This window comes from Pelodiscus sinensis, chromosome 22 (assembly GCF_052426305.1).
Source record: "Pelodiscus sinensis isolate ZL-2025 chromosome 22, ASM5242630v1, whole genome shotgun sequence".
NCBI lineage: Eukaryota > Metazoa > Chordata > Testudines > Trionychidae > Pelodiscus > Pelodiscus sinensis.
The window spans coordinates 24,806,425-24,833,678 of NC_143073.1; the positions used below are offsets into that span (position 1 = coordinate 24,806,425).

Below are 27,254 nucleotides of genomic sequence, written 5' to 3' on the forward strand. Positions count from 1 at the left end.
CCCCTTCAAAGAACTCTAACAGATTGGTAAGACAGGATTTCCCTTTACAGAAACCATGTTGACTTTTGTCCAATAAATTATGCTCTTCTACATGCTTCACAATTTTCTTCTTTACTATTGTTTTGACTAATTTGCCCGGTACTGAAGTTAGACTTACCGGTCTGTAATTGCCAGGGTCGCCTCTAGAGCCCTTTTTAAATATTGGTGTCACGTTAGCTACCTTCCAGTCATTAGGTACGGAAGCCGATTTAAAGGAAAGGTTACAAACTACAGATAATAGCTCAGCAATTTCCCATTTTAGTTCTTTTAGAACCCTTAGATGAATGCCATCCGGTCCCGGAGATTTGTTAACATTAAGTTTTTCTATTTGTTCAAAACCTCCTCTAATGACAATTCAAAATAGCACTTAATTCAAAATAGCTATTTCGAATTCGGTGTTACTCCTCGTAGAATGATGTTTACCAAATTCGAAATAGGGGCTCTGCTATTTCAAATTTATTTCGAAATAGCGGTTTGCCTGTGTAGACGCTATTAAAGTTAATTTGAAATAAGTGCTGTTATTTCCAATTAACTTTGTAGTGTAGACAGACCCTGACTGAAGAGAGAAATGGGAAAGTGCCCAAAGGCCATGTACAGACTCGGGCTGCTCTTCAAAACTGTGGGAAGGAGACAGGCCCCGTCCCTTAAGGAGAGTTAGTTAACAACCTCCTCTCTGGGGCTCCCAGCCCTTCTCCCTGTTGTCAGAGTAGTGGGGGTGATGGGGAATTTGGGAGCAGTGGAGCAGTGACAGAGCAGTGATATGCAGTGGTCAGAGCAGTGCTGGTAATGGGCAATGTGGAGCAGTGACAGAGCAGTGGTGTGCAGTGGTCAGAGCAGTGCATCTGATGGGCCAAGAGGAGCAGTGACAGATCAGTGCGGGTGATGGGCAATGTGGAGCAGTGACAGAGCAGTGGGGTGCAGTGGTCAGAACAATTTTCACCATTCGGGGAGTTTCTCAGTGCGGAGCCGTGAGCTGAGCCGGGGTTTGGATACAGTGACAGCGAGGGGCAGTCCATGTGCTAGCTGAGATCAGGGCCCTTTGTACCTGGTGCTTCGCAGACCCACAGCCCCTGCACCACACAGCTCAGTTTCATGCCACGTTACAATAGGGAGCTGATCAAGGGTGGGGGCTGGGAGCGAGGTGGAACACAGGAGGTGACAGTTGTGACGTAGTGGGGGGTACCTTGCAGGTTGCTAGGCTTGGGTTGTCAGTGACCTCCACTGGCTGCTGGCTGCAGCACGGCCCAGCAGGGCAGGGGATGAGTCATTATGCAAGGGGGGCTGACCAGATATCTCCCAGGGAGCGGAACAATAGGAAGAAGGGGAGTGGAGCCCTGGCTGTGGGCAGGGCTGGAAGTGAGTGAGTTTGGTTTCTGGCTGGGATCATGGAGAAAGCAGCCTAGGCAATGGGCTGGGATTTAGGGGCCCAGGCTCCCCCACCTCAAGGGGGGCTGAGGCATCCTAGGCCTGCCCTGGAACCAGATGACATCTGTGCTGTGCTGTATCCTGGAGAAGCAATAAACACCCTCTATTCTACTGGCTGGGGGAGTCTGTCCATGCCATTACGGGGGTGCAGGAGACGGGAAAACAATCGCTTAGCAAGTGCCGTCGTGTGCGTGCGGCTGTCCGGGAACCTGCTGCCGCAATCCCCGTGCACAGAACGGGGGATCTCTCACGTCGTTAATATTAATCACCTTGCTTAAGTGCTGGCTCCGGGCCAGGCCGCTCAGCACCTCCGAGGACAGAGCCTTTGGTGGCTTGGATGGACACAAATTAGAGTCAGTCGATTGGGGATCAAAACCCGACCAAAGGGTGAGGGAGTCTGGCCTGTTGGGAGGTTAAAGCGTTGGGCACGTTCGGACTTGGGAGAAGAGTGAGAAGGACCCGAGAGCAGCCCCTTAGCAATAGCGCTAATGCTCCTTGCAGCACCCACATTCCTCCCCCCCCCCGCCTTTCTCTCTCATCCTTCATCTCCTCCTGCACCCCCTGGGGCCAGCCCAGGCCAGGCCTCATATTGCAGCCCCTCTCGGCATCAGTCTCTCCCATGGTGCCCCTGGGCCTGGACCGGATTCCTGCAGCCCGTGTGCCCAGGGCCTCCCTCCTCCTCCCCCTCACTGCGTTCTGCTCCCTTCCCCCGCGCTTCAGCCCCGTCCCATCTCCTCCCTCCCTCCGGCCTCACCGGCTCCTTGTCTGTCGGGTGTCCCACGGGCTGTGAGCTCCTGAGGGCAGGGCGCAGGGACAGGGCTGACTCTGAGGGACCAGGCTCACTTCTGGGGCTTGGACATCAGAGGGACAGGAGCTGCCACCGGCATCCGCCCCCCAGTGATGTGTCCGTGGGGGCTACTCAGCCAGGCAGGGAAGGGCCCAGGGCCAGTGCAGAGCTGGGGCCAGGCCCTCACGGGAGTCTCTGGGAATTCTCCTAACGCCCCTCCCCTGCTCTCCCCCAGTGTTGGGCCTCTTAGCCCAGAGCTACGTAGAGACCATCATGAGCGGGAAGGTGCCCTGCCTGGAGGATTCAGTGACCACCATTGCCGCCAGGCAGAACGAGGCTGCGGTCAGGGAGGGGCTGGCTCTTTATGATGCCCAGATGGAGGAACAGGTCACGTTCCCGGCGGAGGTGGCCGCGCTGTCTGAGACACATGGGGCGTGCGAGAGGGCAGCCCTGCAGCTGTTCATGCAGCAGTCCTTCAAGGATGAGGATCAGAAGTACCAGGAGCAGCTGGCGGTAAGTTTATGGGCCCTGCACGTCCCCCTGCCTTGGACCTGCCCCTGGATATTACTCTGCTCCTTTCCTGGGTCTATTACAGAATATCTGGGTAGCCCACTCACTGACCTGGAGCCCGCTGGGCTAAGCGCTGTGTACACACAGAGCAAAGGGGCAGCCTCTGTGGCTAGGAACTGAGGTCCCCTCTCAGCCGTGCGGTGGCGTGGCCCTGCAGCTGCTTAATGCACCCAGCCAGGGGCTCAGGGCTCCAAACACCATAGGGACAGTCCCCTCTTATTGTGACTCTGCCTGGGTCGCACCAAGTGACAAAGGGCCTCAATTTTCAAAGAGCTGGGTGCCCAGACAGCAGATCAGGGCTCAGTGAGGTTTTCAAAAATGCTTCAGTAGCTTGGCTCCGAATTCCCACTGACAATCAAAAAGAAGGTTTTTGGCTGAAGTGACACGTTTTCAGGAAGCCTCTTTTTGTAAAAGCGATTTATTTACCCCCTTGGAAGAGAGGGAAGTGATCAGGAATAGTCAGCATGGATTCACCAAGGGTAAGTCATGCCTGACCAATCTGATTAGCTTCTATGATGAGGTAACTGGCTCTGTGGACGTGGGAAAGTCAGTGGATGTGATATACCTTGACTTTAGCAAGGCTTTTGATACGGTCTCCCACAATATTCTTGCCAGCAAGTTAAGGGAATATGGATTGGATAAATGGACAGTAAGATGGATAGAAAGATGGCTAGAAGGCCGGGCCCAGCGGGTAGTGATCAATGGCTCAATATCAGGATGGCGGTCGGTTTCTAGCGGAGTGCCCCAAGGTTCAGTTCTAGGACCGGTTTTGTTCAATATCTTTATTAATGACCTGGATGAGGGGAGGGATTGTACCCTCAGCAAGTTTGCAGATGACACTAAGCTAGGGGGAGAGGTAGATACACTTGAGGGCACAGATAGGGTCCAGAGTGACTTAGACAAATTGGAGTATTGGGCCACAAGAAATCTGATGAGGTTCAACAAGGACAAGTGTAGAGTCCTCCACTTGGGACGGAAGAATCCCAAGCATCGTTACAAGCTGGGGACCAACCAGCTAAGTAGTAGTTCTGCAGAAAAAGACCTGGGGTTACAGTGGGTGAGAAGCTGGATATGAGTCAACAGTGTGCACTTGTAGCCAAGAAGGCTAATGGCATATTAGGTTGCATTAAGAGGAGCATTGCCAGCAGATCCAGAGATGTCATTATTCCCCTTTATTCGGCTTTGGTGAGGCCACATCTGGGCTGTGTCTAGACTGACAAGTTTTTCCGCAAAATCTTCTGATTTTGCGGAAAATCTTGCCAGCTGTCTACACTGGCCACTTGAATTTCCGGAAAAGCACTGACGATCTCATGTAAGACTGTCAGTGCTTTTCCGGAAATAGTATGCTGCTCCTGGTTGGGCAAAAGTCTTTTTCCGAAAGATTTTTGCGCAAAAGGGCCAGTGTAAACAGCACAGTAATGTTTTCCACAAAAAAGCCCCAGTCGCGAAAATGGCAATCGGGGCTTTTTTGTGGAAAACCATGGCTAGACTGGCCAGCGGAGGCAACCAAAATGATTAGGGGGCTGGACTTATGAGGAGAGGCTGAGGGACTTGGGTCTGTTCAGTCTGCAGAAGCGAAGAGTGAGGGGGGATTTGAGAGCAGCCTTCAACTTCCTGAAGGGGGGTTCCAAAGAGGCTGTTCTCAGTAGTGACAGTTGGCAGAACAAGGAGCAATGGGCTCAAGTTGCAGTGGGAGAGGTCTAGGTTGGATATTAGGAAAAACTATTTCACTGGGAGGGTGGTGAAGCACTGGAATGGGTTCCCTAGGGAGAGGGTGGAATCTCCATCCCTAGAGGGGTTTAAGTCTCAGCTTGACCAAGTCCTGGCCGGGTTGATTTAGTTGGGTTGGTCCTGCCTAGAGCAGGGGGCTGGACTTGATGACCTTCTGAGGTCTCTTCCAGCTCTGTGGTTCAATGATTCTATGATTCACTGCCCGGCCCCGGGTCAGACACTGGGCCTTGGGCTTCCACTGCCGAGGGAGGGACGTCTCCTGACCACACGGGCATTAGAACTCTGGGCAGTGCAGAAATGCAGTCCCCCCACCCCCCACTCACTACTCTCTCCCTGTCACTCCCCAGGAGGCGATAAAAGAACATTACAGCGCTGTGCAGAGCAGGAACCAAACCGCGTCCCAGGAGACCTGCCGGGCCCTGCTCTTCCAGCTCTCAGCCGACGTGGATTCGAAGCTCAGCGAGGGGGTTTACATGAAGCCCGGCAGGTACCAGCTGTACATGACTGATCAGAAACAGGTGGTGGAGAGTTTCCAGAAGACGCCCAACAAAGGAGTCATGGTGAGTGCTGGGCAGGGCTGCGGAGCTAGTTGGGGGCAACGTACGCGCTGCGGCGTCCTTATCTGCCCACAATCTGTGGGCCTGGGAAAGAGCATCAGGCCCAGCTGTGAACACTCAGCATCTGAGATACCGGGCTGCTGCCAACTCCACAGAGCAGGAAGTCACCAGGGAAACCCTGAGAAATACTAATAGGTGTTGCTGTCTGAGCCTTCAACATGTGACAAAAGTGTCACCACAGGACTGGAACAAGGCAAATGCAGTGTCCATCTTTAAAGAAGGGTAGAAGGACAATCCAGGGAACTACAGCCCAGTCTGCCTCACCTCAGTTCCCTTCAAAATCACGGAAGGGATCCTCAAGGGATCCATTTTCAAGCACTTGGAAGATCAGAAAGTGATCAGGAACAGTCAACATGGATTCACCAAGGGCAAGTCCTGCCTCACCAATCTGGTTGCCTTCTATGATGGGGTAACTGGATTTGTGGATATGGGGAAGGTGGCGGACGTGATCTACCTTGATTTCGGCAAAGCTTTTCCTATGGTCTCCCACAATAGTCTTGCCAGCAAGCGAAGGAAGTCTGGATTGGATACGTGGACTACAAGGTGGATAGAAAACTGGTGGTTAGATTGTCGGGTTTGGCTGGTAGCAATCAATGGCTAGATGTCTCATCTGTGGTCGGTTTCAAGCAGAGTGACCCATGGATCACTTCTAGGTCCAGTTTTGTTCAACATCTTTATTAATGACCTGGATGAGGGGACGGATTGCACCCTCAGCAAGTTTGTGGATGACACTAAGCTAGCGGGAGAGCTTGATATGCTGGAGGGCAGGGAGAGGGTCCAGAGTGACCTAAACAAATTGGAGGATTGGGCCACAAGAAATCTGATGAGGTTCAACAAGGACAAATGCAGAGTCCTGCCATTGGGACTGAAGAATCCCAAACATTGTTACAGGCTGGGGACTGACTGGCTAAGTAGGAGCTCTGCAGAAAAGGCCCTGGGGGTTACAGTGTATAGGAAGCTGGATGTGAGTCAACAGGGTGCCCTTGTAGCCAAGAAGGCTAATGGCATATTAGGGTGTATTAGAAGGAGACTTGCCAGCAGATCTAGAGAAGTGAATATTCCCCTTTATTTGGCACTGGGGAGGCCACATCTGGAGAATTGCATCCAGTTCTGCTCCCTCCGCCCCACTACAGAAAGGATTTGGACTGGAGCATGTGACCTATGAGGATGAGAGATTACAGCTTGTTTCCCCTGCAGAGGAGAAGGGTGAGGGGGGATCTGAGAGCAGCCTGCAACTCCCTGAAGGGGGGCTCCAAAGAGGCTGGAGAGAGGCTGTTCTCAGTGGCAGCAGATGGCAGAACGAAGAGCAATGGTCAAGTTGCAGCTGGGGTGGTCTAAGTTGGATATTAGGAAAACCTATTTCCTTAAGCACGTGAGGGAGCACTGGGCTGGGTTCCCTAGGGAGGTGGTGAAATCTCCATCCATAGAGGTGTCTAAATCTTGGTTTGACAAAGCCCAGGCTGGGATGATTGAGTTGGGTTGGTTCTGCTTTGGGCAGGGGGCTGGACTCGATGCCTCCTGAGGTCTCTGCCAACCCTGGGATTCTGTGACTCTAAATTTGGGGCACCGCTGGGTCTTACAGTCCTCCTACCGGCCTCTTCCCATCCCAGTTCTGTGTCTCTGCTTCCTGCGGAGGGGATCTAGTCAACGTACCAGTGACAAAGCCGCCAGAGCTGTTAGCAGCCCCTATTTCATTGGTGTGATGCTGCAGGTTATAAAATCCCATCTCGCCAGCTGCCAATGGGCACAGGCACCAGTTCAGTAGTGCTGTGTAGGGCCCCAGAGAGCCTCAGGCCAGCCCTGTACACAGTGTCCCCTTTGAACCACTTTTACTGGTCGGCGTGACACATGCAGTAGCCCTGCAAGCCAGCCTGGGAGCGCTGAGTCACATTCTGCCTGGGTCGCGAATATTCACACTGGGGGACTGTGACCCAGGCCCCACACTGCACTGGAAGGGGTTAACACCACACTGTGAGTGAAGGAAGTCCCGGCCTGTACTGAGCATGCTCAAAGTCCGGCCCCTATAAAAGGAAGCATTGAATCCATGGGGCAGGACGATGCTGGAGAGGAAGGGCGCATGCGGAGAGCCAGCCCCAGCCCCTCCCTGCAGGAGCTGCGGGCCCGGGGCTCAGACGAACCTCCCAGAGCTCACAAAGCACCAGGAGCAGTCTGCACCGAGGAACATTGTGATCCTGAGACGTCTTGGGCCAGGGCACCACTGGCCACGCGAGGAAGCGGCCCAGGGAGGGGAGGGAGTGGTACCTCCCCGCTGGGGGACTCAGCAGGGCTCAGTGGGATCCCTGCCCTGCTCTGCCATGGCCAGGGCCCCGGTACCCCCGTCCTGAGCCACCAGCCCCGTGCTGGAGCGCCGCGTGGGGAAGGGCTGCTGCGCTGACTCTGGCCCTCAGGTCTCACTGCCCCAGAGGCAGCCCCAGCACCTCTGGGCCCGGGAATTCACAGCCCTGGTGCCGCTGGGCTCGGCCATTCCTGGCCCTGGGGAGGGGAGCAGAGTTCTCAAGGGAGCAGCTACAAAGCTCTACGGCTACTGAGGGGGAAGGTCCCTTAGCCCAGGCTCTGTCCCACCCACAGCGGGGAGCATGTGGGGAGCAGGCGATGCCGATGGAGAAAAGGCCCCTGGGGGATCCTGGCCATTACAGGCCAGTTAGCCCAGCTCAGCGCAGACAAACGGGAAGGAAGGGGCCGTCCGGTGCTGGGGCGCTGAGCTGCAGGGGGGGGGGGCTGGCTCCCAGCTGGGCTCCGGGGCTCCCCTGCAGACTGCCAGGCTAAGCAGCAGGCGGGTGAAAGGGGCTGGCTGGAGGGGAGCCCCTGACCAGTCTGGGATTGCCCCAGCCCCAAGAACCCACCCCCAGGGCACCGTTTAGGGAGGGCAGGGGCTGAAGCCTCCCCCAGGATCCCTGCCAGGGCTTTGCTTGCTCTGCCCCTTCCTGTGGGTGCCAGGGGGTGAGAGGACAGCACAGAGCCTGCGCCTGGCTGGAGGGCAGGGCAGTGAGAGACCCAGGCCGGGTCCTTCCCTCTCGCCCCCCGACAGTGACAGGAAGGGGAGCAGCAGCGTCCTGGTGTGAATCCCGGGGAAGGGGCCTTCAGCTTCCCTCCCTCCCTGCTTCCCTCCCCCCCGAATGGCACCGCTGGCCCCACACGGTCTCCACAGCCCAGCCCCTGCCCTCAGCTCCCCCCCTCACTGCCCAACGCTCCTCACTCCTGCACCCCCACACCCTCCGCCTCTCCCTGACCCGCCACCCCCAGTCCCGGCCCGACTCCTGCACCCCCACATACTCCAGCCTGCTGCCCTGAGACATTCCCCCCCAACACAGCCCTGACTCCAGCAACCCCCCCCCCCCCCGGCACCTGCCCTGACTCCTTCCCCCATTCACACTCACCCAAACCCTCCCCCTCAGCCGCTCCTCACAGCCCAAACCCTGACCCCTCTGCCCCCCACTTATCAACCCTCAGCCCTGAGCTGCTCCCCACACTCCTCAGCCCTTAGTCCTGCACCTCCTACAGCCTCAGCCCCCCACCCTGAGTCCTCCACGCCCTCAGTCCCTTTCCAGCACCTCCCATGCACCCAAACCTTCTGCCCTCAGCCCCTGCTCACAGCCCCCTGCATTGGCAGGCTCTGGGGGGTGTTCTGCAGGTCTCTCAGCAGCCTCCCTTCACAGATTTCCAGCTCCCAGCCGCGTCTCGGGGGCGATTTGCTCTGCTGAGTGGCTGAGTTCTTGTCGGGCAATTCTCCCCCTGCTGGTGCCCCCGCCCAGAGATCAGCACCTTGTGCCCCTCGCGCCCAGCGCAGCCTTGAGTGCAGGGACTGACCTGCCCCCTCGTCCCCAGGCGGAGCAGGTGCTGCAGCAGGTCATGGACAGCAAGAAGGCAGAAGCAGCCGCCATTCTTGGGGCCGACAAAAAGCTGTCAGAGGCGGAAAAGAACCGGGCAGGTGAGTCTCTGGGGAAGGGTTTTAAGCAGGTTTCTTCCTGATTTTCAATCATTTCAACAACAAAGACAACAACCCTCCATCCCTATACAGCAGAGCTATGGCTGGGAATCCACGGCCATCCTGGGCTCAGGGTGTCCCTACAGCGAACACCACGGCCACTGGAAATCTCCCATTTCTGGGTTGTGCTTTGGGAGCTACAGGGGCTGCCCTGTTGCTCTGCTGGGGTATGTCTACACTAGCTCATTAATTCGAGCTAGGTAGGCAAATCAGGAAACTGGGATTGCAAATGAAGCCTGGGATTTAAATATCCCGGGCTTTATTTGCATGTTCCTGTCTGGCTGCCATTTTTAATTCCCCTTAGTTCAAACGAACTGCCCACGGCTACACGTGGCAGTTTAAAGTTAATCTGGACTAAGTCCTTAGTTCAGATTAACTGTTATACCTCATTGCGTGTGTAGCCGCGGGCAGCTAGTTCGAACTAAGGGGATTTAAAAATGGTGCCCGCCCGGGAACATGCAAATGAAGCCCGGGATATTTAAATCCCAGGCTTCATTTGCAAACACTGAAGCTCCTATTGGTCAGGAACTTGGGCAAATGGGATCTGCGGGGTGGTGCCACAGGCAGGATGCTGTGCAGATACCAGGCCACCGCCAGCCTAGGAGCCAGAGGGATGTGACCAGGCCCATGCCTGGGAGGTGCAGGGTCTGGGGCAACCGCTAGAGCCTGGGACAATCCTGGTGTCAGAGCCCCCCCCCCGCTCCACCCCCACCCCACCCCGCTCCACCACTTCCCTCAAGTCCCACCCCCCTGACAAATCTCCCTCCTTCATGCAACATGAGCGGGGGGTTATGGGCCCTGGCGTGGGGAGGCAGCAGGGGTTGCCCCCTCCCACACTGCCCTTGGCGGCAGGAGCAAGAGTGGCCCAGCAGCCTGCTCCGCTCCTCCCACCGCCCTCTCCCAGCCGCTGCCCCTCACTTCTCTGCGCGGTGGGAAGGGGAGCTCCGTGGCTCCCTGCTGCCGCGGAGGGGTGGGGCGCTGTGGGCTGAGCGAGGGGGGTGAAGCAGAGCAGAGGGGAGCGGGTTGTGGGGCTGCTCCAGCTCCTGCCATCGCGGTCAGTGCAGCAGGGGGTGAGAGCTGCTGCCTCCCTGCCACCAGGCCCCCACTGCCCAAGGCAATCCCCCCGGATGCCCTGGGACCCATGCATAGGATGGTGGAGGTGACCACCGTGGGGCCCCCAAAAGTGTGAAACCTGAGGCTGTCACTTTTTTCCGGAAAATCATGCCAGTCTAGACATAGCCTTTGTCTCTATCGGCTCCTGCTTAAAAACTCCCGAGTCACAGATTGCCTGGCCTGGGAGGTGGCTGCCCCCACCAAGTTAAAAAACCCTTTCTTTTTGAACTCAGAAAGATGCACTTGGGAACTTCCTCTGGAGGGGAACCCAAACTTAGTTACCACAAGAGAGCTTGAAAAATAGAAAAATAAACCAAGCTGCAATCTCAGTGGGTTTTTTCCGAAAAAACCTTCTCTTACATCCACACTGCTATTGCGTCCTTTCAAAAGACAATCGAAAGAACAGAGGGGTTTTTCCGACATTGGTAAACCTGATTGTACGGGGAAGAAGCCTTTCTGGGAAAGAGCTCTTTTGGAAAAAGGCGCATGCGGGGCAGGAGGTGACCTCTGCTGTCTGTAGCACAACCCAGCAGGGCAGGGGGTGAGTCATTATGCAAAGGGGGCTCCAAACCTGTCTAACCAGCCACCCCCCAGGGAGAGAAACAAAGGAAGGTGGAATGCCGCCCTTGGCTGGGGGCAAGGCTGGAAGAGGGTTAGTTAGTTTTGGTCTGGAAAGCAGGGGAGAAGGAGCTAGGGAGGGCGCTGGGATTTAGGGGCCCAGCCACCCCCATCTCAAGGGGGCTGAGGCATCCTAGGCCTGCCCTGTAACCAGATGACATCTGTGCTGTGCTGTGTCCTGGAGAAGCAATAAACTCCCTCTATTCTACTGGCTGGGGGAGTCTGTTCGTGCCATTTTGGGGGTGCAGAAGGCGGGGGAACCCCAACGCGCCATCACACACGCGGGGTGTCTGGGCTGGGGGCGTGACTGGCAGGAAGGTCCCAGCTCTCCTGCCCTGGCCGGGTCACTTCCCGCTTGCAGGACACGTTGGTGCTTGGCCAAGCGTAACATGACCCCTCAGCCTGACCCGGCGTTCTCTGGGGCCCAGAGTGGGTCCCAGTCCGGTCTGTGGGAACCCACCTGCAGCCCAACCTGTGGAGCAGGGGTGGCCATTGTATCGCCATGGAAACTGACCGGCCCCTCCTGTGGAGAGGGAGCTGCCAGGTTAGAATCAGCCCCAGCCCCTGTCTGCCGGGCCGGGCGCTCTCTGCCCCATGCAGACTGCACAGCAGGGGGCTGATGCCACGTTCTTTGCATTTCCCATTTCCACAGCTGACCAGGCGAGGTTGGAGCAGCTGGAGCAGCAGCGCAAGGCAGAGGAGGAGAGGAGGCAGCAGCTGGAGCAGCAGATGAGCGACCTAGAACGCAGCCACCAGGAGAACGTTAGCCAGATGGAAGCCAAGATGAAGGAGGAAGCTGAAAAAATGAAGCAGGAGACGGAGGCAGCTCTGCAGAGCAAACTGAAGGAACAGCAGAAGCTGCTGGAGCAGGGCTTCTCAGAGAAAGCCGAGCTGCTGAAAGAGGAGATGGAGCAGATGCGGAAGGAGCAGGAGGAGAAGCAGAAGGAATTGGTGAGTCCCTGTGGGGCTGGCGGGGTGATGTAGGGAGCGTTTCCCCCAGGGAGCACTAGGAACACACAGTGGCCAGTGTGGTAAAGCAGGGAGTCGATACGCTGCATTAACCCCCCACCAGGGAGATCTGCCTTCTCAGCGCAGGGCTGCACTTCAAATGCTGCAGCTGCTCTGGAGCCTTCTCCTTTATTTAATCCCCCCCCCCCCCCCAGCTCAGTGCTGCCTGCGCCAGGGCTGGGTCTCTCAGGGGTGGGGTTGGGCCTCAGTTTCCCATTCTGCCGGCCGAATGGAGCCGGGCAGGTCGGATGAGGGCCTGTCCCACATGCACTGGGAGGCAGGTCGGGGGCGGGGGAATTGTGTGTTTATCCAGCCCCTGCCCCTGTTGGTTCCTGAGGCCTGTGGGGAGAAGCCTTTAGGAGGCGAGTGGTGAATGGGGGGAGGAATCCCCCTCCCTTCCCGTCTCTCTAATCAGTGTCACCCGGCGCCCCTCACTGCCGCGTCTGGGCCCCCCATGGAGAATCAGCAGGGCGGGGCCGGTTGCTTGGGCCCTGTTGGTACCAGACACGGGCTGGTCACTGACCCCCAGTGGGCAGAGACAGGAGCTGCCTTCCTGCCAGGCAGGGGGGCCCTGCCAGCCGGGCTGCTCGTGTGGGTCCGTATGTGAGAGGCCGGGGGGGCTGACCTGTGACGGGCTGAGAGCGGGGGTGAGGCCTGGCTCAGACCCAGCCAGCTCCGCCAGGGGCCCCTCGGGCTGGCTGCAGAAACGGGGAGTGTTGTCCAGTCTCTGGACCCTGAGAACTCAGAGTTCAGCTCCAGACTGGTCAGCGAGGTCCCCTCCTGGCTCCCCTCGGATACACTGGAGCTGGTGAAGGGTCTAGTGCGGGGGGAGGGGGAACCGCACACCCAGCACATAGCCAGGAACCAGCCGAAATACACACGCGTCACGCCATTGGTCAGTGCATCCTACCACCCCCTCCGATTGGTCGGCTAATGTCTGTGACCAGTCCCTGTGCAGACCATGAACCAGCCACGCGCTGCAGCTGCAGCTCTCACCCCTCACTCCCCTGCTGACCCCTCTTGTTACCCACAGGCCCTGGGTCAGTTCCTGCTTCATCCCCTCGCAGCCTGGTCCCTTGTTTCTGTTTCGTTCATTGTCCATGCCAGGGCCGTGGCTCCCCCCTTTCCTCTCCTTGGCTTATCACTAGGGGCCTGCGCCCACTGCTCGCTGTGCTCACCAGCCCCCCTCTGGGGGCAGGTGTCTGGCAGGGGGAGGGGGCAGGAGCAGGCAGAGGGTGCAAGGTCTCAGCTGAGTGGGGGTTACTGACCGGGCCCGGTCTGGGCACATCTGAGGGAGTCTGCTCAGGGCGAATTGCTCGAATCCGGGGCTGTCTCTAGCCCCCAGACTGGAGACCTTCCCAAGTAGGCCACAACCTGTCCCACAGAGCACTTCAGCTGCCTGCCTGAAGCCTCACGAGCAAAACCCCTCCAACACCCCAGCAATACCCGTGCCTCTGATGGCCCCGGGCCTCATACACAGGTGGGGGGGGGGGTCTTAGAACCCAATCCCACCTACCCCGAATAAGTTCTGTCCGGTTCCAAGAAACCAGCCACAGATCCCGGCCAATTTACTCTCCGGATCTTACCCACAAATCACGCTGAGCTAATCCTTCAGTATCTACGATCTAAAGGGTTATTATTACATTAAAGAAAAGCATGAGAGTAAGGTTGTTAAAGTACAGTACGTTACATGCACCGAATCTCCCAGTTCTCGATGCAGGCTCTAGCAGAGATGTTACAGCTGCTGGCTTAAGAGTCCTTGTTGCGCATCCTAGGATCAGGATGGGTCCACAGGTCTTCCTGGCTTTTTGATCCCTGCACTGCTGCCTCTGGGATGAAGTGCTGACTGAGTACCAAGATGGAGTCAGCCACATGGCCTATTTATCCCTCCTTCCTGGTCTCTTCTTGGCTACAGCAGGTCCCCTGGCTCATGGCTTATCCCGGTGTTCCCTGCTGGTAGCCCCTAGGTCTGAGTCCCCACTCTTGAGGTGTGTCCTTGGCCTATAGAGGGCTATTGTTCCAGAGCTTTGCTCGTTAGCATGTCCATAGGCTGAGCTGCTTTGCCCATGGTTCAGCCACATACAGAGAAACATTTGGTATCCACCAAAATACATGCTTATAACGTCACATACCGACATGATACAATCACATGAATAGTGCATATGGAATCAGAAGAAAGGAGGCTTCTATTTGACACCTCACAGGGCCCCCTTTGTGCCACTTTTGGGGTCAACACTCCCCCACGGGTGCAGCAGTGATCTGACTGCTCCTTTCAATATCCAGTAACGTGACAGTGGGTGTGTGAGGGGACTGGGGGTGGGCGGAGGGGGGAGTGCACATGGCTCACAGGTCCCACCTCCCCGGAGCACCAGAGATGGGGAGGCCGTATGACTCCTGCCTCTGTGGAGAACGGGGAGGAGAGAGGCCACGTGACTCCTGCCCCCCAAGAGCACAGGGGAAGGGGGAGGGGCCCATCTCCCAGCTCCCCCAGGGGAGGGCAGGAGGGAGGCCTCATGGCTCCTGTCCCACCAGAGTTAGGGTTGCCAGGTGCCCAGTATTGCACCGGACAGTCCGGTATTTGCGCTTTTTGTCCGGTGTTGTGCAATGTCCGGTATTCTCAGATTTTTCCGGCTGCGCACCGGATGGAAGCCTGGCGTGAGCGGGGGGAGTGTCTGGAGGGTGGGGCCAGGATCAGCGCTAGGAGCCTGTGATTGCACAGAAGCCGGGCTGGGGTAGGGGGAGTGGCCACTTTCCCCGCCCCTGCAAGGCTTCTGCGCAACCACAGGCTCCTAGCGCATATCTTGGCCCCGCCGCCACCTCCTCCTCCTGGGGGGCTTATTATCCCGGTTTCGGATTTTTTTTTGCTCGACCATTTGGCAACCCTAACCAGAGTTGGGGGGACAGTGAGGTGGTGGGGCAGCTCCTGGCCCCCAAAGGGGGGAGGGAAGAGGTCTTGTGGCTTTTTTCCCACCCTCCCACCGCCCTGGTTCCGGGGGGGGGAGGGAGGATGGCGGGTGGCTGAGGGCGGTGGGATGCAGAGCGACGTGGTGATGTCATTCTGTCATCCCACAGGAAATATTCTGTCTCTAGGAGAGCGTCTGTGTGTCTGTGAGTCCTTCCTGCCTGTGCGTCTTGCATGTGTCCAAGATCTCCTCCTAGGCCGCACGCGCTGGGACCACCAAGTTCCGTAGCAGCTTCCTCTCACCTCACATTAAACCCCCGTCAGGGTTGGTTGTACCTGGGGAGTGAGAGGTGCCTGGAGGGGGCCTGGTTTCCAGAACATGCAAAGGAAGGAGGCAGAGTGGTGGGGGGGCACAGAGAGCAGGGACGCGATGCTGAGAGTGGCCACTGGGGGCAGCTACAGCCCAGCTGGGCTCTGCCATCCTGTCTGCCTCCAGCCTGGGCAAGGAGCCCTCCTGCCCCAACCCGGAGTCTGCTCCCCCCAGGAGACCTGGCAGGCCACGGGACGGGTGCCGGATGCCGGATGCCGGGTCGGCCCCCAGATACCAGCCCCCCACCCCCAGACAGCTGGGCAGCCCATGGAGCCTGGCCGTCCCTGAGTGCCGATGCCCCCAGACTAACTGCATGGTGGGGGGGGGGGACTGGAGGCTGGCGACAGCCTACCGAGTGCTGCCCCCCACAGGGCTGCAGGATGGGGGGACAGCAGCAGCAGGCTGGGTCCCACCCCCACCCAACCAACGTGCAGCTCCCAATCCCCCCATCCTGGAAGGAGCCCCTCCGAAGAGCACCACCTTGGCTGCTCAGGTGGAGCCTCTGGCCAGGGAGCACCACCATGGCACAGAGGAGGAGCTACTATTGCTACGCTGTGATATTGCGGAGGTTGTGTGCTCTGTTACATTGTGTGTGATTCCTACTGTCCTGTGCTGCTCTGCTGTAACCCTGTGTCTGCCTCAGTTTCCCTGGGCACTGCACTGGTACCTGGCTGGGGATGGGAATGTTGGGTGTGTGTGTGTCTGTGTCCGTCCATCCATCCATCCATCCGTCTCTCTCTCTCTGCCTCTTCCCATCTTCTAACTGGGGAGGTTTTTAAAGGCCTCCAGCAGGCCTGAAGTGGAGTCAGCTGCCCCCAAACTGCCTGGGCCAGTGCCCTGTTAGACCAGCAAGTCCTTGATCTCCTCTGAGGATTTCCACGGCCGAGCTCTGGTCCCTTGGCATCACACTCCAGCGCTGAGACGCCAGCAGCAATGGCAGGCAACACCCAGCCCCCACCCCCCCAACACCCAGCCCCCCAACACCCAGCCCCCACCCCTCAACACCCAGCCCCCCACCCCCCCAACACCCAGCCCCCCAACACCCAGCCCCCAACCACCTTCCTATCTGTGCCCTGAGGAGACACCACGTTGCTGGCAGGGATCCCAGAGAGGACACTCGCCTGCCCCTCCCTCAGCCCCTCTTTCCCCTTCCCCAGCATCAGCCCAAGCACCACGTCTGACATCCATGCTGAGAACTGTGACCGTCCCTCACCATCCATGGAAACCCCTGTCATCCCTGGGGGCCATTTCCCCTTTCACCCCCACCTGGGGCCAGTCACCGCGGACAGTTGGGTGTTGGGGATCATCCGGCCCGGCTTCTTCGTCGAGTAGTGTCCCTGAGGGTGCTCCACTCGAGGTGCTGGGCTCGTCCCGGCGCCGCAAACGGAGAAACTTCCTTAGCAGTAGCCCTGCCGGCCCGCGCATGCGCTCCTGCTGCCTCGCGCCGTTCGAGCCGTTACAGCTGAGCGCGGGCCGGCTCGTCACTTTCCTTTCAACCGTCCGCGGCCGCAGATGGACCTAGGACGTGCTCCCTCTCCGGCCTGAGGAGAAAAAGGGATTTTTACTCTGGAGACTTTAATTGCCACTTGGCAGTTTATAGTTAGTATAGTTGTTAATAGTTAGTCTAGTTAGTTTTCAAAATCTTTGTTTTTCTGTCCTAATCTATAGTTGTGTTCTGTAGCCTTTAAAAAAAACTGTTTTCTTGTTGTTTGCAACCTACAAAGACTATGCCTGGCTTCAGGAAATGTTCAGTGTCAGGATGCCATGCCTGCATCCGACGGACACTCGCGCTGTGTCAAATGTCTGGGGGACGGGCACATCCCGATGAAGTGCTCGCATTGTATGAAACTGACAGCGCGCAGCGGGCCACGGGCGGAATCGGCACCGGCAACGGCTCTAACAGCCGTGTTACAGCCGGCTATGGTGGCCCCGGCACCGGCTGACGCTGCGCATGCGCAGTCAACTACAGCCCTACCGGCACCCACGCCTGCGGGGCCGGCTGCTGTGACCGCGCTCTCCAGGGTGCCACAAGTAACAGCGCCGACTCAGGCACCGCAGGCAAGCATCGGCGCAGCACAGCCCTCTGCACCGCAGCCTCCTCCGGCACCGGCACAGCTTTTAGCTCCTGCGGCACCGCTGACTCATCCGCAGGGCAGCTATTCGACTGGGGCCACCCCACTTCAAACGGCACCGTCTTCCCCTCTTGATCCTCCGGTGCCGACTAAGACACTATACAAGTCAAGGCGTGTTCGGACACCTTCCCTCACGCCAGACTGAGCTGGGTTCTCCCCGAGACCCTGGTCACCAGCTTCATCTTGCTCAGACAACCATCATGCTCCTCGTTATGTCTCCACTAGGGATCACTACCATAGATCACCTCATCGATCACCATCATACCGTCACTACCGCTGTCACTACTCTTGCTGTTCTCGTTCTCCATCTCGTTTTTCTGTTAGATCTATCTCACCAAGATCCTCAAGACGCTCAAGATATTCACATCAATGCAATGCATCCAGAGGCTACTCTCCAAGACGCTCCCCAGCTCACCGTCAGAGATATGACCATTACTATGATGACCGTCTCCCTTCTCGTAACACGCGATGACAGCATTCATGATCTCCACTATCCACTTGTCCAGTGTCTCCACTTCACGTACCCTCGCCGATGGTTCCACCAGCGCCTGCGGAGGACACTATCTCAATTTCTAATCATGCCAAGCATGAGGACAATTATAACCCGAACAGGGAACCACAGACCCCTGAGTCTCTGGCCAACTATTCATCATCATCACCGTACGACGCTGTCTTCCCTGAAGAGCTATTGCCGTGGAAGATCATAAGCAATTTCAAGAGCTCTTTATGAGGGTAGCACATTCTGACTACGCATTCTTATTCTACTTTCAAGTAGGAATAAGGGATCTTCCAGAAAAGGGTTTATTTTCCGAAAAATCGCGTCTAGACTGGCGCTTTTCTCCGGCATAACCCCGAGCCGGAAAAAAGCGGCAGCCATGTTCATGCAAATGCCGCAGGGGATATTTAAATCCCCAGTGGATTTGCAATTCTGAAGTGTCTCATTAGCATCCCTTTTCTGGAAAGGGGTGCCAATGTAGACACAGTCTATGAGTCTATGAGAATGATATATGGCAGACTCCAGCTGCTTCCTTACCGACTAACAAGAGGTCGGAGAAGAAATATTTTATAAACCAAAAGGGTATGGACTTTTTGTTCACGCATCCCCAGCCCAATTCCCTCGTCATGGATGCCGCACAACAGAGATCCAAGACGGCTCAAAATAAAAATACCGCAAGTGACAAAGAGGCTAAGCACCTGGACATTTTAGGCAGAAAAGTATATTCTTCTGCCACTTCAGTTCTCCGAATGTGTAACTACGAGGCTCCCCTCTCGAATCTTGATTTTGACAATTATTCTAAATTAGTCCCTCTTCTAGAACACCTACCAGACTCTAAGGGTCAAATCTTAAGGGCAGTAATACAGGAGGGCTACGCAATGGCTAGAAGAGCACTGCAGATTGTCCTGGACACAGCTGAGGCAGCAGCTAGGGCGACAGCTACTGCTGTAGTCATGTGTCATGCATCCTGGTTACACCAAGCTGTGGCCCCGAAAGAGTTGTTCAACAAGGTAGAAGACTTACCCTTTGATCGTCAGTCACTCTTTGCCCAATGCACTGATCAGGTGTTCCAAGTGTACAACGCTTGGGATGTATATGCCTCCGTATAAGGATAAGAGGTATACGCCCTATAACAGAGAGACCCTTCTCTTATGTGACATTCCGTGCCAAACCATATGAGCAGCAGAGGCCAAGGCAACGCCAACAGAAACAAAGACAACAGCCTAGCAAGGCATCCAGCCACCAGCAGGGGCGGCAGCAAGTTTGAGGGTCAGTCGAGGGACTGCGCACCACCCCTTTGTCGGGAGCTTCACACAATCCGCTAGCTTTATTCCATCATCGGCTGAGGCCTTATCAACGTCGCTGGTCTCTGATTTCCACCGACCGATGGGTCAACGACATAGTTGTTTCAGGATATGCCATCCCTTTCAACTCAATCCCTCCCCATTCCCCACGCTCCCCGTCCCTTTTCAGGGACCCCTCTCACGAGACTCTTCTACAGCAAAAGGTGTGTCGACTACTTATTATAGGAGCAGTGGAGAGGGTACCTATTCATTTCCGGGGGAGAGGTTTCTACTCTCGGTACTTCCTCACCCAGAAGAAGTCAGGGGGTTGGAGGCCTATCCTGGACCTACGTTGACTCAATCGTCACCAGTGGAAACAAAAATTCGCTCACCCGTTAGTTAAAAGATTCCTAAAGGGGGCTCAGGAATCTGTACCCGACCTACACAATTCCACCAGAGCCGTGAGACTTGGCCCTGGTACTGGACCCTGTGCAGTAATGTCTGTTCTTCAAGATGTTTCCCCGTGGGTGCTCCACGACCCACCCTCCTCCCTGCTTCGGAGCTTCTGTTTTATTTTTCAGATGCTTCCGGTTGGGAGGAAACTGACGAGCCGGCCCTGGAGAAACAAGCTGGTGCAAGACAGCCTAGCCTAGGCCCCAAGTCTGTGCTCCTCTGGCACCGGGTAGCCATGGCAACATCCCTCGAAGGCCTTTCTCCTCCCAGGAGTGAGAGTTTCCTTAGACCAATGCAAGTGCTCAACCAGGAAGGACATTTCCCTCCAGATTCCCCACCTGGACATCCAGGGCAAGACACTTTTCTCTTGAGCCGCCCCCCTCCCGAGTGCACTGCAGGGGCCTTTCTTCTGCCACGGCCCAGTCACCTGCTGTGCGCATTCCCGCCAGCGCCTCTCATCCCCAGGGCACTCAGGAGGCGCCTCGTTAACTCTCATTGCACCGCCGTGCTACGACTCATTGGCCGACCGACGTGCATCGGAATCCCAACAAGTCACAGTGACTTTGCTGTTCGTCAGAGAACTCCTGTCCCAGACCAGGGCGAGTCTCTGCAGCCTGACCTTAAATCTCCCAGCGTTGTGTGGTGGGTGATGAGCCATTGAGACCATGTTGGTGAGCATGAGAAATGAACCCACAAGGGCCACGTACACCGCCAAGTGGGAGACATTTCCGGTTTGCACACAACCTCCCGTCTATTGCCCAGTCATATGGAGATCACACAGGTGCCAGATGATCACGTGCACCTGAAATCACCGGGACGGTTGTTAGTCTGAGTGAGTGCCGATGGCTCCTATGTCTTACTGCATCCCCCCGTGGATGGACTCTCCACCTGTTCTCTGCCTCAGGCCTCAGTTTTTGAAAGGCCTAATTAACCTTTTACCCTCTGCGTCTGCTCCTCTGCCTGTGTGGGATTCAAATCTAGTCCCTCCGAATACACGCCTGAGTGTGGGGGTGACAGGTTTGCTTGTGAGGGCGGGGGCGGGGCTCAGCAGCCCTGGGTTCATTGATGGCAGAGGCCTTGTGCTCCCGAGGCTCCTGCTTCAAGGCTCCGTGCAGCCAGCAGCAGGGGTCAGGAAAGAATTAACCCCCCTGTGCCCAGGCATGTTTATTGAATTCCCTTCCCTCTCAAAGTGGGGTGGACACAGCAGCACAGGGAGCACTGAACGGAGAAAGCCAGGCCTTGGGGGCACCAAGTACTCTTCTGTCAATGGCCTGGCTGCCTGGGTCTTGCCCACTTGCTCAGGGTTCCTGTAGGTGGGCCAGGCAGGACGTTTCCATCTGGACAGATTTACAGGGACCTTTAGGGGAGGGGAGAGTCACCTTCCTGTGCTGGGTGGGGGTGAGTCACTTGCCAGGGTTACCCGGGTGGTGTTACTGTGGGGGCTGAGCTGTGTGCAGTGCCGGGTGCTGGATCTTTGCCCAGCAGTGCTCAGTTGCCTTTCTTTGCATAATTCCAGATCAATAGGAGAGAGGAAGACTGGTTGAGGTGGGAGAGAGAAGAAAAAATTCTTCAGCACCAGTGGGAGAAAGAAGAAAACGAGAAGCAGCGCCAGTGGCAGAGAGAAGAAAACGAGAGGCAGCGCCAGTATGAGAAGGTAAGGAAACATCACGATGGCGGGTACTTAGATTTTCCAAAAACCATCGCCAAGGTCCCTCCCCAAAGACTCTTCAGCAAAGAAGCCAGCTGTGGGGTAAGAGGGAAGCTCCACTCATGGTCTGGTACCTGGTTACAAGACAGGGAACAAAGGGGAGGAGTCAATGGTCAGTTTTCAGAATGGAATCAGGTATCGAAAGGTAACTGCACCGGGACTGGTCCTCTTCCACTCATTCATAAATGCCCCGGAGCAAAGGGTAAGCAGGGAGGGGGCAGCATTTGCAGATGATTGACAGCCACTCGAGGTAGTTAAGTCTAAAGCAGGCTGCTAAGAGCTACAAAGCGATATCAAACGGCAGCTGAAATCCCTCTGAGCAGTGCAGAGCAATGCCGGCTGGAGCACAGAACAGCGTCTGCACACACAGACTGGGGAGGTCCCGTGTGGCTGTCACTGCCCCAGAGAGGGACCTGGGAGTCCCTGTGGAGAGTTCTCTGCAAACATCCACTCGATGGGCAGCAGCAGCCGAACAGCGACCAGGCTGCTGGAACCCTCCAGAGCTGGGGAGACAAAGCACAGGGAGGGTCTTGCTGTCTCTGTATCAATCCGTGGCAGGCCCACAGCTGGGATCCCGCCTGCAGATTGGGTTCCCCGTCTCCAGAGAAGGGCACCGGTTGGACCCCCCTGAACCTGGGGTCTCTGGTCCAGCAAGATCCATGCTCCAGCAGGACCACAGAGCCCAGCACAGGGAGGTCTGGCCATGGGGCATGAGGGTGGGGAAAAGGGAGGCGACTCCACCCGGAGCTGGGAGGGGTGGGGTGCAGGGGGGTGGTGAAGCAGGGAGATCTGGCCCAAGAAGCTGGGCAGTAGCAGGGAGCCAGCAGCAGCCACACAGCTCCGATCCGGCAGCAGCGGGGACAGCGTAAGCTGAGAGCTCCAGCCCAGGCAGCACCAGCATCCAGGCAGCGGCGGGGTGAGCTGGAGCCCTAGCGACAGGGGGGTGGAGGGCAGCAGTTTAGCCCAGGCTGAGAGGGAAGAGATGCCCCTCTGATCTGGCCAATCCCTTTGTTTGGGACCGGTCAGGCCCTGAGGCTGCTGGAGCAGAGGGGTCCAGCCTGTCCTGGGCTTGGGAACGGCTCAGACAAGGACCCAGATGATTGGGGGAGGGAACAGCTTCTGTGGGGGAGGGGTTAATCCACCTGGGGTGTTTGGGTTCCTAACGAGGCGCCTAAGGGGGTGTGAGCAGGGGCTGTAACACCCTGGCGGGGGAGGGGAAAGTGACTGAGGACGAGTCGTTTGCTCCTCCCCACGCACACGAGAACTAGGAGCCCCCACACGGAACGGACGGGCCGAGGGTTTAGAACAACCCAGAGGGACCCGCAGTCACTCTGGGATCCTGCGTCAGGGGATGGTGTGAGGCCAAATTGATACGGGGATCGGAAAACAGAATTCGCTGAGTTCCCAGAGACCGGCCCCTGGATGGCGACTGGCCAGGGTGGTGCCCCGAACTCCTGTCTGTCAGGGGCCGGGAACGGGCGACGGGAGGGATCCTGTGATGGGCCACGTCCAACCCTCGGCTGTGCAGCGCGGCCTGTGTCTGACGCGCCGAGCGCCCCTCCCCCCTTCGCCGCCGGGGGACACGAGGCTTCTCCTGGCCCAGACGGGCTGAGACGTCCCACGAGGGCGGCTTGTGTGACGGGGCCGGCGTTTCTCTGGGGAGCTGGGGGAGGGAGCTGTGGGTGTCTGAGCTGCGCCCACCCTGTGACGCGGCCTTCGCACTGGGCTCCTGCCCCCCCAGACACCCCAGAGAGTCGCCCCCTCGCCAGGGAGTTGCAGGGGGCGGGTCTAAGCGGAGCCTCCGTGGGGCCTGGCCAAGGGCGCCCACGGAAAGGTCTGTCAGCACCACCGGCCCCACAGCGCCTCAGTCAGCCCCTCTGGGAGACCAGCCCCTCCTGAGCTGTGCCTGGCCGGGCTCCCACTGCCCCCGAGCCAGGTCTGGTCCCCCCGTGTGGGAGCCGAGGGGACTGACCATGTCTGCTTCCTTCTCCAGGAACGGGCGGGCGGTTGTATCCTGTCCTGAGCCGGGCCGGACCCGCGCCGAGGGGCCTGAGGAAACGCTCCGACCCGTCCTGGGAGCGACGCTCACCCAAGCGCCACAACCCGCTGCCGGGCTCTGGGGGTCGCTCTGCGCTGATCACCCGGGTGCCGCCCGCCTGCCCTGCCCCACAGAGGCCCTGGGGTGGGGGCTTTCCCTGCTGGGGGGGGGGGGGGTTCCGGGGAGATTAAAGCTTCCTGAGCACCGAGCCGTCGCCTCTGCCGTTTGTTCCCTGCTGCCCCTCGCGCCGACCCCGCCTGAGTGCCGTGGGAGCGCAGGGCCCCACGAGAGCTGGGCACCCAGAGGGTTTCTGGGGGGGATGCCCTCTGCGCCTGGGCACCCCGGGGGATGGGGAACGGGTGGGGGGACCCACACGTCATTTTCAGGAGGGCCCGTGGCTGGGGCAGGGGGAAGGGCGGGGGGAAGGGCCCAGAGGCACCAGTGAGCCAGGGTGAGGGGCTCAAGCAGCCGCCCCCTCATAGGGCCCCTCAGACAGCAGAGCCCCCCCAGCCATAAGTACCTCAGGGCCGGGCAGGGGGAGACAGGGTCACAGGGGGTGGGAAGGGCCCTGGCATGGAAGGAGCCTGAGAGAAGGCGCTCGCCTGCTGCCTGGCCAGGCTGGACCCAGGCAGCGTAAGGCCAGAGGGGCCCAGCAGAGCAGCCGGGCTGCCCCGTAACCCCGGCCAGCGGATTTCACCAGCTCCCCCGGGGCCGCGCCCTTAGTGTGTGTGCCTGAAGCTCCCCCAGGAAGGGGAGTGCAAGGGGGTGGGTGAGGTGGGGGGTGCAGGAGTCAGGGCAGGGAGCAGGAGGGGGGGGATGGGGCTGGGGGAGCTCAGGGCTGGCATGTTGTTGATAATGTGCCAGAACACGAGCCCTAGTAGGTAGGTTAGGAGGTTGGGGGAATGGGGGGCTCGGGGCAGGTGGTTGGGGTGTGTGGCTCTGGGGGGGGTCAGGGAAGAGGGTTGGGGGGAAATATTGGAGCAAGGGCTCATTTAGGTGGGGTAGGAGGCTGGATGGGGGCTCAGGGCAGGGGCTTGGGGCCAGGCCGCAAGGGCCCATGTAGGGAGGGCAGCAGGCTGAACAGCCTCCCCCTCCGCCCCCGCCCCAATCCCTACCTGGGCCCGGCTTGCTCCCCCTCCCTTCCCATCACTGTCAGGGGATGCGCGGGCAGGAGCCAGCGTGGGGACGTCCCTGCTCTGCCCCGGCCCCCAGTGGAAGGGAGGCGCCGGCTGCTCCCCTCTCCCTGCCGGACCATTGCAGGAGAGGGACTCGAGCAGCCTCCAGCCCGAATCTCCAGGGGGAGGGCCAGTCCCCCCTCCCCAGATGGTGCCACGGGGGGCGAGGGAGGCTGGACTCAGGCCAGTCCTGGTCGTGTCCGGGTGTCCTGGCTGTGACTAGGTCCCTGCCCCGCCCTGTCCCGGCCTTGGCCAGGTGCAGCCAGCGTGGCGAGCAGGGGCAGGACCGACCGCAGGCCCTGGCGCCCCGTGGGAGGGGGGATTTCCCAGTCACACCCACTGCTGGGGGCCTGCGCCACAGGGGGCTAGCAGAGGAGGGTTCTGCCAAGGCCTGTTCCCCCGTCTGGGGAGGGGCCGGGAGGCCTCGGAGCCGCCTGCCCTGCCCCTGGCCTGGCGCAATGTGGCTGCCATGTGAGAACGTGACTGCGCCTTGGCCCCGGGCTGCTGCTGCTCTCGGTGCCGCTGCGGCTGCAGGCAAAGGCCTCGGCCTCTGAGCCCCCCTGCACCTGCCAGGGCCTGTGATGCAGGGTCAGCCCTTGCCTGGGGGGCTGTGAATTAGCCTCTGCCCCAGCCAGGCCTCGGAGTGAGGGCCTCACAGCCAGCTGGGCACAGAGCAAGGGGGCACCGACCCCCCCGGGGAGCCCTGCCAGGCACGGGTGCATCCTTCACTGCCCTCCAGTCTGGGGCTTCTCCTCCCCATCACAGAGCCTCTCCTCCCCCCTCCCTCACACACCTCAGGGCCAGGGGAGCTGGGCCCAGCCACACAGACCCTCTGCCCTGCCTGCAGCTGGGTGACCACCGGCCTGCTAGTGACTGAGTCCAGCAGCACCCAGAGTTCCTGCTCCCAGCAGGGCCTCATTGCTGACAAGGCTGTGAGCTTTCCCCAGGGGTGCCCTGCTAGCACCAAGGCTGCGAACTTCCCCCAGAGGTGCCCTGCCAGCACCAAGGCTGCGAGCTTCCCCCAGAGGTGCCCTGCCAGCACCAAGGCTGTGAGCTTCCCCCAGAGGTGCCCTGCCAGCACCACGGCTGTGAGCTTCCCCCAGAGGTGCCCTGCCGGCACCATGGCTCTGAGCTTCCCCCAGAGGTGCCCTGCCGGCACCAAGGCTGTGAGCTTCCCCCAGAGGTGCCCTGCCAGCACCACGGCTGTGAGCTTCCCTCAGAGGTGCCCTGCCGGCACCACGGCTGTGAGCTTCCCCCAGAGGTGCCCTGCCGGCACCACGGCTGTGAGCTTCCCCCAGAGGTGCCCTGCCAGCACCAAGGCTGTGAGCATCCCCCAGAGGTGCCCTGCCGGCACCAAGGCTGTGAGCTTCCCCCAGAGGTGCCCTGCTAGCACAATGGCTGTGAGTTTCCCCCAGAGGTGCCCTGCCAGCACCAAGGCTGTGAGTATCCCCCAGAGGTGCCCTGCCGGCACCAAGGCTGTGAGCTTCCCCCAGAGGTGCCCTGCCAGCACCAAGGCTGTGAGCTTCCCCCAGAGGTGCCCTGCTGTAACCACGGCTGTGAGCTTCCCCAGAGGTGTTCTGTGTCCTGTTATTAACATTTAATGTGAGCAGGCAGGTCTTTGCTGCACCCACTAGTGGGTGTTGGCTCCAAATTCTGTGCAAAGGGCCATGTGGGGTGGCCAATGAAAGCTGATGCTCCTGGTTCTACGTGGGATACTCATGTACCTGTGTGATTCACATGTGTGGAGTTATGAACATGAACTCGAGGCTGGTATTTAAACTGTTCGAGGTGTAACAGTTAACTCAAACTAAGGACTTAGTTCGAGTTAACGTTTGACTGTCGCGTGTAGCCGCGGGCAGTTAGTTCGGACTAGGGGGATTTAAAAATGGCGCCCGGACGGGAAGATGGAAATAAAGGCTGGGATATTTAAATCCCGGGCTTCATTTGCAACTTCAAATGCCCACATTAGCCTCCTTAGTTCGCACTAGGGGGCTAGTGTAGACAGCCTATGTTCTACTGATTCTGTAGCTGCTATTCATGTACCTGTGTGACGTCTCTTTGTGGAGTTAGAAACATGGACTCTGTGTTGATGCTGGAAGACTCTGTCTGAGTCAGAGCAATGGGCCAGGAACGCTCCGTCAGTGACTGTGCTAATTAGCAAGGCTCCAGGGACAAGGCTCAAAGAGGCCAATACCCACCTGAGGAATGTGTCTGGGACCTGCAAACCAGCCAGCATCATGACTCATGACTTGGGACAAGGGACAGGTCCCTGGGCCATGTGACCTGCTCCAGCTTGGAAGATACCAGGGATGCATATAAATGCCATGAGGCAGACTCCTCTTGCCTTCAATCCTGCTGCTGACTCTAGATGCAGCCTGGAGGGACAGCGAGCCGGGGAGAATGGTTGGCCCATCCTGACATAGGATGTGCACCAGAGACTTCTAAGCTGGCAGTTTGTAACCGCTCTGCCGAGATCCTGCATTGAGAACTGGGAGATTCGACGCATGTAACGTATTCTCCTTAACAACCTCACTCTCCACCTTTTCTTTCTTTTAGTAATAAACCTTTAGATTTTAGATGCTAAAAGATTGGCTTGGAACTGTGGCTGGTTCTTTGGGACCGGAAAGACCCGTTTGGGGTAGGTGGGATTGGGTTCTATAGCCCCTCACCTGTGTGCAGGCCCGGGGCGGATTGTGGCCCAGGGAGAGGTGAGGTGTCGGGGGGGGTTTGCTCGGTGGGGCTGGTTTGTGGCCTGTTTGGGAAGGTTTCTGGTCAGGGGCTGT

At 58.3% G+C, this 27,254-nt stretch overlaps 2 protein-coding genes across 2 annotated transcripts in view; one reads left to right on the forward strand and one right to left on the reverse strand.

Annotated features, from left to right (window-relative positions):
• The window catches only part of LOC149521873 (guanylate-binding protein 3-like), a 32,129-nt gene extending 14,382 nt beyond the window's left edge, over positions 1-17,747 (forward strand). Inside the window, exons 6-10 of the mRNA XM_089772700.1 lie at positions 2,487-2,764; positions 4,900-5,112; positions 9,016-9,118; positions 11,559-11,857; positions 17,643-17,747. Coding sequence (XP_089628826.1) covers positions 2,487-2,764; positions 4,900-5,112; positions 9,016-9,118; positions 11,559-11,857; positions 17,643-17,747 — 998 coding nt within the window. The remainder of the gene's footprint in view (positions 1-2,486; positions 2,765-4,899; positions 5,113-9,015; positions 9,119-11,558; positions 11,858-17,642) is intronic.
• LOC149521872 (uncharacterized) overlaps positions 1-27,254 on the reverse strand; it is a 465,443-nt gene that overhangs the window by 176,608 nt on the left and 261,581 nt on the right. The window lies entirely within an intron of this gene.